At 42.4% G+C, this 12,265-nt stretch overlaps 1 protein-coding gene across 3 annotated transcripts in view; it reads right to left on the bottom strand.

Annotated features, from left to right (window-relative positions):
- Window positions 1-12,265, bottom strand: part of ZNF713 (zinc finger protein 713) — a 57,325-nt gene that overhangs the window by 22,365 nt on the left and 22,695 nt on the right. For 2 of the 3 annotated variants that reach the window (XM_030795774.1, XM_030795775.1), the window contains 2 exons: window positions 7,873-7,982; window positions 6,884-6,972 (listed from right to left, as the gene is read on the bottom strand). In XM_030795774.1, coding sequence (XP_030651634.1) covers window positions 6,884-6,970 — 87 coding nt within the window. In that variant the 5' untranslated portion in view covers window positions 6,971-6,972; window positions 7,873-7,982. Of the gene's footprint in view, window positions 1-983; window positions 1,492-6,883; window positions 6,973-7,872; window positions 7,983-12,265 lie in introns of those variants that run through there. The other variant, XM_030795773.1, reaches the window with a different exon arrangement.

The following is a 12,265-nucleotide window of genomic DNA, read 5'->3' as shown; positions in this document are numbered from 1 at the left end:
TCCATCCTGGATTAGATCTTTGGTGTAAATCCCTTTCTGAATTTGGTTATTATTTGCTGCTTGGATGGATGTAAATGAGAAAGTTTTCTTTTCAAACTCAGGAGTTCATTGTTCACTTATACTTAACAGTTCTTCATTTAGTTTATCTATTTCCCTCACATTTTACTTTAGGCAGCCAGAAACTGCCAGTTGGCACTTTCAATCTTCTACAGGAGAATCTCCTTAGTAGATTGTTGAGTTCATTAAGTACATTCTCTATTTTCCTTTTTTTTTTTTTTCTTTCTTTTGAGGCAGAGTTTCTCTCTGTCACCCAGGCTGGAGTGCAGTGGTGCAATCTGGGCTCACTGCAACCTCTGCCTCCCGGGTTCAGGCGATTCTCCTGTCTCAGCCTCCCGAGTAGCTGGGATTACAGGCGCAAGCCACCATGCCCTGGCTAATTTTTGTATTTTTAGTAGAGATGGGGTTTCACCGTGTTGGCCAGGCTAGTCGCAAACTCCTGACCTCAAGGGAGGCCTTGGCCTCCCAAAGTGCTGGGATTACAGGCGTGAGCCACCATGCCTGGCCTCTATTTTCCTTGTAACCGAAGGTAACAATGTTATCCAACGTTTCTTCTTCGAGGGTCCTCTATCCTCCAGCTTCTAATAACATTCTCCTTACTATCCTTTGAGTTTTGACAAAGGCCCTTTAGGCTTCCATTAACTCTCCTTGAGGCCCTTTATGATTTCACTCATTTTCTATCTTATTCCCAGTGCTCAGTTCCAAAGTCAGTGCCCTATGGTTTAGGTTTTTGTTTTTTCAACACTCCACTTTCGGGTACTAAAATCCCTAACAATTATCTTGCTCCATAACAAACCATCCCAAAACTTGGGGGATTAAGATAGCAAGTATCATTTACTTTGCTCATAAATCTGCAATTTGGGCAGGACTAGGTGGGAAGGTTTGACTGGGGATTGGAGGATTCACTTTCAAGATGGCTTACTCACAAGGCTGGCAAATTGGTGCTGGCTTTCAGCTGGGAGCTCGGCTAGGGCTGTGGGCCTTGGCTCCTCTCCATATGGGCTTCTCCATGGGCTATCTGGGTTTCCTCCTGACAAGGTGGCCGGGTTTAGAGTAAGCATCCCAACAGAATGAGGTAGAAGCCTTACTGCCATTAATGATCTGCCTTGGAAGTCACAAAGCTTTGCATCCTCCAGTCACAGCCTTGCCGAGATCCAGTGGAGAGCACACAGACCTCCACATCTATAATGGGATGAGTGTCAAAGTCACTTGCAAAGAAAGCATTTGGGATGGGAGGAATTTTGGCCATTTTTCTGAAAATGCAATCTATCGCATTCTCACCAGCAGTGTAAGAGTGTCTGTTTCCCCACAGCTTTGCCAACAGAATATGTTATACTTGTGGAAAATATCAAACTCATGGCAAATATCAAGCTTGGTGATAAAATATCCAGCTTTCTCTAGTTTAATACAAATTTCCTCTTGTTTTCAGTACAGATGAACACTTTTCCTGTGTTTAAGATCCATTTGAACTTTATTTGCTGTAAACTGTCTTTTTAAAAATTTTTTTCTTTTTTTTTTTTTGAGACAGAGTCTCACTCCGTCACCCAGGCTGGAGTGCAGTGGTGCAAACACAGCTCACTGCAATCTTCACCTTCTAGGCTCAAGTGATCCTCCGATCTCAGCCTACTGTGTAGCTGGGACTACAGGTGCACACCACCAATAGTCCCCTAGCTAATTTTTGTAGTTTTGGTAGAGATGAAGTTTCACCATGTTGGTCAGACTTGTCTCAAACTCCTGACCTCAAGTGATCAGCCTGCCTCGGCCTCCCAAAGTCCTGGGATTACAGGCATGAGCCACTGTCCCTGGCCTTTTGTACCTTTTTCTGTTGGACTCCTAATCTCTTGCTGATTTAGAGAAGTATTTTATATATTAGAAAGATGAGACCACTGTAATTTGAGTGGCAAAATATTTTTTTCAACTTGACATGTCTTTTTACTTTGCTTATAGTTTTTTTTTTTTCATGCAGATGCTTTTGGTGTGTGTGTGTTTTTTTTTTTTGAGATGGAGTCTTGCTCTGTCACCCAGGCTGGAGTGCAGTGGCGCCATCTCGGCTCACTGCAAGCTCCGCCTCCTGGGTTCACGCCATTCTCCTATCTCAGCCTCCCGAGTAGCTGGGACTACAGGCGGCTGCCACCACGCCTGGCTAATTTTTTGTATTTTTAGTAGAGATGGGGTTTCACTGTGTTAGCCAGGATGGTCTCAATCTCCTGACCTCGTGATCCGCCCACCTCGGCCTCCCAAAGTGCTGGGATTAAGGCGTGAGCCACTGCGCCCGGCCACTTTTGGTGTTTTTAATGAGTTAAACCCATCAATCTTTTCTTTTATGGCTTCTGGATTCTCAGTTGTGATTAGAAAGTTTTTCTTTGGTGAAAGTTATAAAGGAATTCTCCCACTTTTTTCTTGCATAACTTTTTGTGGTTTCATTTTTCATATTTAAATCTTCGATCCATTTGAAGACTATTCGGATGTAAGTATGAGGTAGAGATCCAACTTTATCTTTTTCCAGGTGGTTCCCCAGAAATCCCATCAACTATCGAACAAAGCAGCTTTTTATCACTGGTTTCAGACGTTACCTTTATCATATGCTAAATTCCCCATGTGTTTAACGAATGGTTATTCAGTGCTTCCTATATATATGCCAGGCATGGTGCTTGGGATGTACCAGTGAATAAAAGAGACAAAAACTCCCTGCCTTTATGAAGCTTATATTCTAGAAAAGAAAGTAGACAACAAGCAGCATAACTGGGTAAATTATATAGTATGTCAGACGATAAAAGTAAAGTAGGGTAAGTGTTCGAGAATATGGGTGTGGGGCAGTTACAAATTTAAATAGGGTGGTCAGGAAAGATGGCACTGGAGAGGTGACATTTGAGAAAGAAGCTTGACAGGTTAATACTGCAAAGGACCCAGGGCCATGTTTAAGGAAGAAGAATGAGGCCAGGATGGCTAGAATGGAATAAGGGGAAGAAAAGTAAATGATGAAATTCGACAGGTAACAGGGCCAGATTCTATAGGACTGTTTAGGCCATCTTAAGGACTTTGGGTTTTACTCTGAGTGAAATGGGAGCCATGCGCCTTGAGCAGAGGAATGACATGATCTGATTTACCAGTACCAATAGTGCCATTTCCTGGGTTCCACTCTTTGAAGTCATCTTTTTTCTTCCTTTGCTTTTTACCCCTTAGCTAATTTCTGCTGTTTCCAAAGGAAAGCACTCAAATCTCCCTCCTTTCCTCCAATGACTAGTTTTACGCTATTTTCTGTCATTGAGAATGCTACAGTAGCTTAACTGGTTTTTCTCCTTTCAACTTCTGCCTCTCACAAATTCAGTTAGTATATAGAACCAGGATGATTTTTTTTTTTTTTTTTTTTTTTTTTTTGAGACGAAGTCTTGCTCTGTCGCCCAGGCTGGAGTGCAGTGGCGCAGTCTCGGCTCACTGCAAGCTCCACCTCCTGGGTTCACGCTATTCTCCCGCCTCAGCCTCTCTCCGAGTAGCTGGGACTACAGGCGCCCGCCACCACGCCCGGCTAATTTTTTTGTATTTTTTTTAGTAGAGACGGGGTTTCACTGTGGTCTCGATCTCCTGACCTCGTGATCCGCCCGCCTCGGCCTCCCAAAGTGCTGGGATTACAAGCGTGAGCCACTGCGCCCGGCCAGAACCAGGATGATTTTTAATGTAGAACTGGATTACTTATTATGTTAGCTTTCTGCTTAAATTCCCCCAAAGGCTTTCCACTGCACTCAGAGTAAAAGTCAGACCCGTTTTCACGGCCACAGGCTTTGTGTATTTAAGCCCTGCTCACTTTTCCAAGCTCACTTCAAGTCATTCTCTCCCTCCTTCTGTGCCAACCACAGTGGTCTTCTTTTAATTTCTCAAATATCCCCATGTTTTTTTGCAGGTGATTTTTAGCACATGTCCAAAATGCTCTTTTCTACTTACTTTTTGTAGGTTCTATGTATCTTTTCTTCCTCATCTTAAATTTCACTTTCCCACAGTTTCTCCCTGATTCCCTAATGTGTATTCATTGCACCCTGTTTTCCTTTTGTTTAAAAAACATCTCTTTTGCAATTTATTAGTATAGTTGCAAAATGTCTTTCAATAAGCTCTGTGGGTTTGGGGTCATGTCTATTTTTCTCAGTGATGTCTAGCTGATAAAAAGCATAATTTTTGTCACATATGAAATGACCAGTAGACCATAAGAAGAAAAAAGGAAAAGAAAAAAAAATTGTCACATACTAGCTGCTCAAAAAGTATTTATTGAGTGAATGAATCATCTTCCTTCTAAACATAATAAATGGTTCCAGAAAATTAAAACTAACTCCTCGGGCTAGAATGTGGAAAAGCAGACATGCCACCTTAGTTCTAGATGTCTTTCTATTCCTGTCTTTGGGGACTCTTACAGTTAATTAGGAATAAACCAAATAGGCCAGGTGCAGCGGCTCATGCCTGTAATCCCAATACTTTGGGAGGCTGAGGCGGGCGGACCAGCCTGGCCAATGTGGCGAAACCCTGTCTCTACTAAAAATACAAAAACTAGCTGGGCGTGGTGGCGCATGCCTGTAGTCCCAGCTACTTGGGAGGCTGAGGCAGGAGAATCACTTGAACCCGGGAGGCAGAGGTTGCAGTCAGCCAAGATTGTGCCACTGCACTCCAGCCTGGGCGACACAGTAAGTCTCTGCCTCAAAAAAAAAAAAAAAAAAAAGAATAAACCAAATGAATCTATCCCTTGAAACCCAAAGACCCCAAAGCACTAATATACACCAAATAAAAGCTCAGCTCTACTGACAGTCTCCTTATTGTCCCTGCTCTTGCTCAAGTTTTATTTCCTGTCTGCAATGGCCCCCTGTTTTCTCTAATCTCCAAACCCTACCTGCTGGTATCAGCACAAATTCAAACTCTGCCTTTTTCGTGAAGTCTTCCCTCATCCCTACAGTCTCAATCAGACTTCTCCCTTCTCCCAGCACCTGTTATATTTGTTGTCTTTTGCATTCACAGTGGCATACAACATTATGCATTTCTGAATATTAGTTGTGTGATGTGGGTTTTAACAAGCCCCCTATGCTGCGTGTGCTGGCTCACACTGTAATCCCAGCACTTCGGCAGGGAGAGGTGGGAGGATGGCTTGAGCCCAGGAGTTTGAGAACAGCTTGGGCAACACGGTGAAACCTTGTCTCTACAAAAAACAAACCAAAAAAATCCTCTTCAATGAGTTTATTGGCTACATAAGGATAATGATTATCACATATAATTGGAATGATAGAAATCCTATCTGAAGCAATTGAGACCGGTATCTGATGTGTTAAGCAAAAAAGATGGCTAAACTAGTGATCCATAAAAGAGATCTTAAATATTTTATTTTAATTTAAAATATATAAATGTGCATTCATTTTCTCATCTTTGGAAATAAAGCTAAGCCTATTTTTTTTTTTTCAAGATGGAGTCTCGCTCTGTTGCCCAGGCTGGAGTGCAGTGGCACGACCTCGGCTTACTGCAACCTCTGCCTCCCAGGTTCAAGTGGTTCTCCTGCCTCAGCCTCCCGAGTAGCTGGGACTACAGGCACCCGCCACCACGCCTGGCTAATTTTTGTCTTTTTAGTAGAGACAGGGTTTCACCATATTAGTCGGGCTGGTCTTGGAATTCCTGACCTTGTGATCTGTCTGCCTCAGCCTCCCAAAGTGCTGGGATTACAGGCATGAGCCCCTGCACTCAGCCAGCTAAGCCTTTTCTATGAGTGATTTTAAAGACTGGGTGCTCATACCTATAATGCAACAGTTTCTGTTTCATGAAGCAGTTTCACAAGCAACTGACACTTGGGAAATAATATTCGTGGAGGAATCCTGAGAGTTTTAAGATTTTTCTTCAGTGATGTAGTATTGCTAACACCTAATTTGATAGCAATTTTTAAAAAGTGACAGCATTTATCAACTCCTTCCAAAGCATTCGACTAGTTTTCATAGAAACGACTCTTGTTGCACTCATACTCATCAGTTTACATAATACCAAATCAGATTATAGAATCATAACAGACTTAGGCCAGGCGTGGTGGCTCACGCCTGTAATCCCAGCACTTTGGGAGGCCGAGGTGGGTGGATCATGAGGACAGGAGATCAAGACCATCCTGGCTAACTCAGTGAAAGCTCATCTCTACTAAAAATACAAAAAATTAGCCGGGTGTGGTGGCAGGCACCCGTAGTCTCAGCTACTCGGGAGGCTGAGGCAGGAGAATCACTTGAACCCAGGAGGCAGAGGTTGTGGTGAACTGAGATCGCGCCACTGCACTCCAGCCTGGGCAACAGAGCGAGACTTCGTCTCAAAAAAAAAAAAAAATAAATAAATAAAATAAAAAGGAATCATAACAGACTTAAACAGGTTTTGGAAGAGATACAATAGATGCTTGAGAAATATTAATTTGTGATAGATGTTACCCTCAGGCATACTTATTAATCCCATTAGCTCTAAGCAGTCCTAGGGGCCTGGGCATCAGTCACTGTGTTTACAGAGAGAATGCAAGCATTGTTTAAATTTTAGTGAGCTATTTAAGGATGATTAAAAGACAGTCCATTGTTTTCTTTTGTTTTCTTCACAACGTCCAGCACAGGCATGAATCCATGAAATTACCTCTGGTGAAAATGCTGGAAGGAGGGAAGAGCTAGAAAGAGCTACATAGGTGAATGGAAAACATGCTGTGGAGAGTATATCATCTGTCACATGAATCTCCTGGGCTCTGGATTTTTGAGACTCAGCACTTCTGAGAAGTGAAAAAGTAAAAGTGCCCACATTCTGAGAACTGTAATGGTATTTTAGAGGAGAAGAAAACTGAACTTACCTGAGATCTCACTATCTGTGAGCCATCATTCATTTCTTTCTCCTCCATGTTCCCCTCCTGAGAAAAAGCAGCATTCTGAGAAGGCATAACTAGGAAAAAGAGAAGCTTCTTGTTAATATATGACACGAAGGCTAAATTTAAATCCTGGAGATTCTGCTTTGTGTAGGTATAGCAGACAGTACTGAGAAGCCCTCTAAGACATAAGCCTAAAGGCTGTGACATCTCTACTCCTCTATGACATTGGGAAATTCAATGCAGAACTGTCTCTCTTCTGGGGTGCAACTCTCCTTGTTGTGGCATAGGGGAGCTCATGGGCTTTCAGCTCTGGCTAAATACTGCTGGCAATTTAAAAAGAAGCCAGTGTTCAGCCCCTACACTCAGAGATTTGGATTTAATTGATCTGGGGTGAGTCTGAGCAACAGCATTTTAAATTGTAAAGTCTCCAAGTGACTGTAAGTGTAGATGAGAACTACTGGGATGAGGCGATGGAGAGGACATGGATGAGGGCCCATTCTTACTCTTTATCCCCACAAGGAATGAATTCACCCCAAAGTGAACACTCCAGAGATCTGCCTCTCCTCTCCCCTAAGGTAATCCTTCCAATATACAAAGGAGACGTCACTATTCTCATTTTTCCGAGTGTTTACCTTCCTTTTTGAGTCTCTGGATTCAGTCTTTCACTGGGATTACACCTCTCTGCAATTCTTATGTTGTAATGTCACCAAAGCTCTGCTATCTTCTACATGAAAGTCAGGAGATGCACCAGGACCAGCAGCTTCAGGAGCTGGGGCTGCTCTTGAAAGCTGATTTCCAGTACCTTATGGGGAACAGCCACTCCCAGGTACTAAAGGTACCCCATCTCTGATGAGAGCCTCAGGAGCCAATGGATAGCCACAAGAATGATTTCTGCTTCCAGGGGCGGCTACTCTCACAATCTTGCTTTGTTTATGCCAAGTTGAGATGTAGGGGCTCTTGAAGGTTGTTATTACCTTTTTATTTCCTCCCTGAAAGCATCACTTCTTCAAGTACAGACTTCACTATGGTATTCAAATCTGCATCCTGGCAGGGATCTTGTAAGATAGAATTTTAGGTTGAAGACCTGTAATGAGATGCACCAGGGTCAGCAGAAGAAATCCAGCAGTCTCAGCCACCTAGGGGCTTACAGAGTCTGTAAAGAGACATACAAACTATTCTTCACACAGAGAGAGCACAGTAAGGTGTGGCATTCTTTAATTAAAAAGCACTTTTAGAATTTCTCAGATTCACACATTACAAAAGGCAGAGATATGTACATGTGTCAATGACAACAAATTCAGCCTCAGTCCTTTCCTAACCTTTTCCTGAACAGAGAGCACATGCTCTCTGCCTCGAGAAACAGTGACTGTTTTCTTTAGAAAGACAGAAAAACACGTGCTTCAACAACAGAGTAAGACTGTATTATTATTTGCTAATAAGCATGAAGGAATACATTTTTTTCTGTTCACAAAGGTTGACCTGAGAAATCTATTTTAAAATGTGAGTGAGTGATGGAAATAAAGAAAGAAGCCATTCTGAGGAGCAATTTTTTAAAAGAGAAAACTGCAGTTCCAGTGAAATGGTCCTGTGAGATGAGGCAGCCATTCACGGCCCAAGCATGCCAGGAATCTAACATTTCAAAACCCCTTCATTAAGAGGCAGACCTTTCAGGAGTGATTTAAAAGCACTTTAAGAAATAGGTTCTTCATTCCCCAAGCATAAGCTTGGAAGAAGCCCCACAGTCAGGAGAAGCGATGGGTTTTTCTCCAAGGTGGGCGACTAGAGATGGCAGAGCCAGTTGTCTGCAGAAAGAACCAAAGTTACAGGTGAGTATGACCGTGGATGGAGGGGAAGGCTGAGGGAAGAGTGCTGGAACCTGTCAGAGAACCCACAGGCAGAAGCTGGGGCACAGTGGAGCCAGGCGTGGTGGCTCATGCCTATAATCCCAGCACTTTGGGAGGCCGAGGCAGGCAGATCACATGAGGACAGGAGTTTGAGACCAGCTAGGGCAACATGATGAGGCCCTGTCTCTACAAAAAATACAAAAATTAGCTGGGTGTGGTGGCTTGGGTCTGTAGTCCCAGCTACTTGGGTGGCTGAGGTGGGAGGATCGCTTGAGCCTGGGAGACAGAGGTTGCAGTGAGCCAAGATCATGCCACTGCACTGAAGCCTGGGTGACAGAGTAAGACCCTGTCTTAAAAAACAAAAACAAAACCAAAAAACCCTCAACAAACCAGGCATCAAAGGAATATACCTCAAAATAATAAAAGCCATGTATGACAAACCCACAGCCAACACCATATTGAATGGGGAAAAGCTGAAAGCATTCCCCTAAGAACTAGAACAAGACAAGGATGCACACTCTCACCACTCCTATTCAACATAGTACCAGAAGTCCTGGCCACAGCAATCAGGCAAGAGAAAGAAATAAAGGACATTCACACTGGAAAAGAGTAAGTCAAGTGATCTCTGTTTGCTGATGACATGATCTTATACCTAGAAAACCCTAAAGACTTGATAAATGACTTCAGTAAAAGTTTCAAGATACAAATTAGTGTACAGTGGCTCGTGCCTATAATCCCAGCATTTTGGGAGGCTGAGGTGGGAGGATAGCTTGCGCTTGGGAGTTCAAGACCAGCTTGGGCAACATGATGACACCCTGTCTCTGTTTAAAAAAATACATACATACATATATATATATATATGTATGTATGTGTATATATATGTTTACATATATATGTATATACACATATATATACACATACATACATATATTCGAAAAATAAGAAAAAAATTAATGTAAAAAAATCAGTAATATTTCAATATACTTATAATATTCAAGCTGAGAACCAAACCAAGAAGGCAATCCCATTTACAATAGCCACACAAAATTACCTAGGAATACATTTAACCAAAGATGTGAAAGATCTCTATAAGGAGAATTACAAAACACTGATGAAAGAAATGGTAGATGACACAAACAAATGAAAAAACATCCTATGCTCAAGGATTTGAAGAATCAATATCATTAAAATGGCTATACTGTTGAAAGCAATCTACAGATTCAACACAATTCCTATCCAATTACCAATGTCATTTTCCACAGAATTAGAAACAACAATCCTAAAATTCATAGGGAACCAAAAAAGAGGCTGAATAATCAAAGCAATTCTAAGCAAAAAGAACAAAGTTGGAGACATCACATTATGTGACTTCAAATTATACTAAAAGGCTACAGTAAACAAAGTAGCATGGTACTGGTACAAAAATAGACACACAGATCAATGGAACAGAATAGCTAATCCATAAGTAAAGCCACTTACCTACAATCAATTGGTCTTTGACAAAGTTAACAAAAATATACATGGGGAAAGGACATCCTATTCAATAAATGGTGCAGGAAAACTCGGATAGCCACATGTAGAAGAATGATACCAGACCCCTATCTTTTTTTTTTTTTTTTTTTTTTTTGACAGAGTCTCGCTCTGTTGACCAGGCTGGAGTGCAGTGGCATGATCTCAGCTCACTGCAACCTCCAAATCCCTGGTTCAAGCGATTTCTCCTGCCTCAGCCTCCCGAGTAGCTGGGATTACAGGCACATGCCACCACGCCCAGCTAATTTTTTGTATTTTTTAGTAGAGACAGGGTTTCACTATGTTGGCCAGGATGGTCTCCATCTCCTGACCTCGTGATCTACCTACCTCAGCCTCCCAAAGTGCTGGGATTACAGGCATGAACCACCACACCCGGCCAGGACCCCTATCTTTTACCATCTACAAAAATTAACTCAAGATGTATTACATTAAGACCTAAGCATAAGACCTGAAACTATAAGAAACCTGGAAGAAAACCTAGGAAAAACTCTTCTGGACATTGGCCCAGGCAAAGAATTTATGACTAAGACCTCAAAAGCAAATGCAACAAAAGCAAAGATAAAGAACTGGGACTTAAATTAAGAAGCTTCTGCACTGCAAAAGAAATTTTCAACACAGTAAACAGACAACAGGAGAAAATATTTGTAAACCATGCATCTGACAAAGGACTAATATCTAGAATCTACAAGGAACTCAACAAGAAAAAAAAAACCCCATCAAAAAGTGGGACATACAAGCAGCCAACAAACATATGAAACAATGCTTAACATCACTCATCAACAGCAAAATGCAAATTCAAACCACAAGGAAATACCATCTCACACCAGTCAGAGTGGCTATGATTAAAAAGTCAAAAAACAACAGATGTTGGCCGGGTGCGGTGGCTCACGCTTGTAATCCTAGAACTTTGGGAGGTCAAGGCAGGTGGATCATGAGGTCAGGAGTTCAAGACCAGCCTGACCAACATGGTGAAACCCCGTCTCTACTAAAAATACAAAAATTAGCTGGGCATGGTGGCACGTGCCTGTATTCCCAGCTATTCAGGAGGCTGAGGCAGGAGAATCGCTTGAACCTGGGAGACAGAGATTGCAGTGAGCCGAGACTGCACCACTGCACTCCAGCCTGGGCGACATAACAAGAATCCATCTCAAAACACAAAACAAAACAAAAACACAACAGATGTTGGTGAGGATGGAGAGAAGTGGAACATGTATAGACTGCTGGTGGGAATGTAAATTAGTATTAGTACAACCTCAAAGAGAAACAGCATAGAGATTTCTCAAAGAACTAAAAATAGAATTACCATTCGACCCAGCAATCCCACTACTGGGTACCTATCCAAGATAAATAAATTACTTTTATTTATTTTTTTTTTTTTTGAGACGGAGTCTCGCTCTATCGCCCAGGCTGGAGTGCAATGGTGCAATCTCGGCTCACTGCAAGCTCCGCCTCCCGGGTTCACGCCATTCTCCTGCCTCAGCCTCTCCAAGTAGCTGGGACTACAGGCGCCTGCCACCACGCTCGGCTAATTTTTTGTATTTTTAGTAGAGACGGGGTTTCACTGTGGTCTCGATCTCCTGACCTCATGATCCGCCTGCCTCGGCCTCCCAAAGTGCTGGGATTACAAGCGTGAGCCACCGCGCCCGGCCAATAAATTATTATATAAAAAAAGACACCTTCACTTGTATGTTTATCACAGCACCATTCACAACAGCAAAGTCATGGAATCAACCTCAGTGTCCATCAGTGGATGATTCGATAAATAAAATGTAATATACACACAACATGGAATACTAGGCAGCCATAAAAAAGAATGAAATCATGCCTTTTGCAGCAACATGGATGGAGCAGGAGGCCATTATCCTAAGTGAAATAACTCAGAAACAGAAAATCAAAGACTGCACATTCTCACTTGTAAGGGGGAGCTAAACAATGGGTACACGTGGACATACAGAGGGGAATAACAGACACTAGAGACTCCAAAAGGAGGGAG

This window comes from Nomascus leucogenys, chromosome 17, assembly GCF_006542625.1.
Source record: "Nomascus leucogenys isolate Asia chromosome 17, Asia_NLE_v1, whole genome shotgun sequence".
Classification (NCBI taxonomy): Eukaryota; Metazoa; Chordata; class Mammalia; order Primates; family Hylobatidae; genus Nomascus; species Nomascus leucogenys.
The sequence above is the reverse complement of the archived record's forward strand: the minus strand, read 5'-3'. Positions and strand labels throughout refer to the sequence as shown.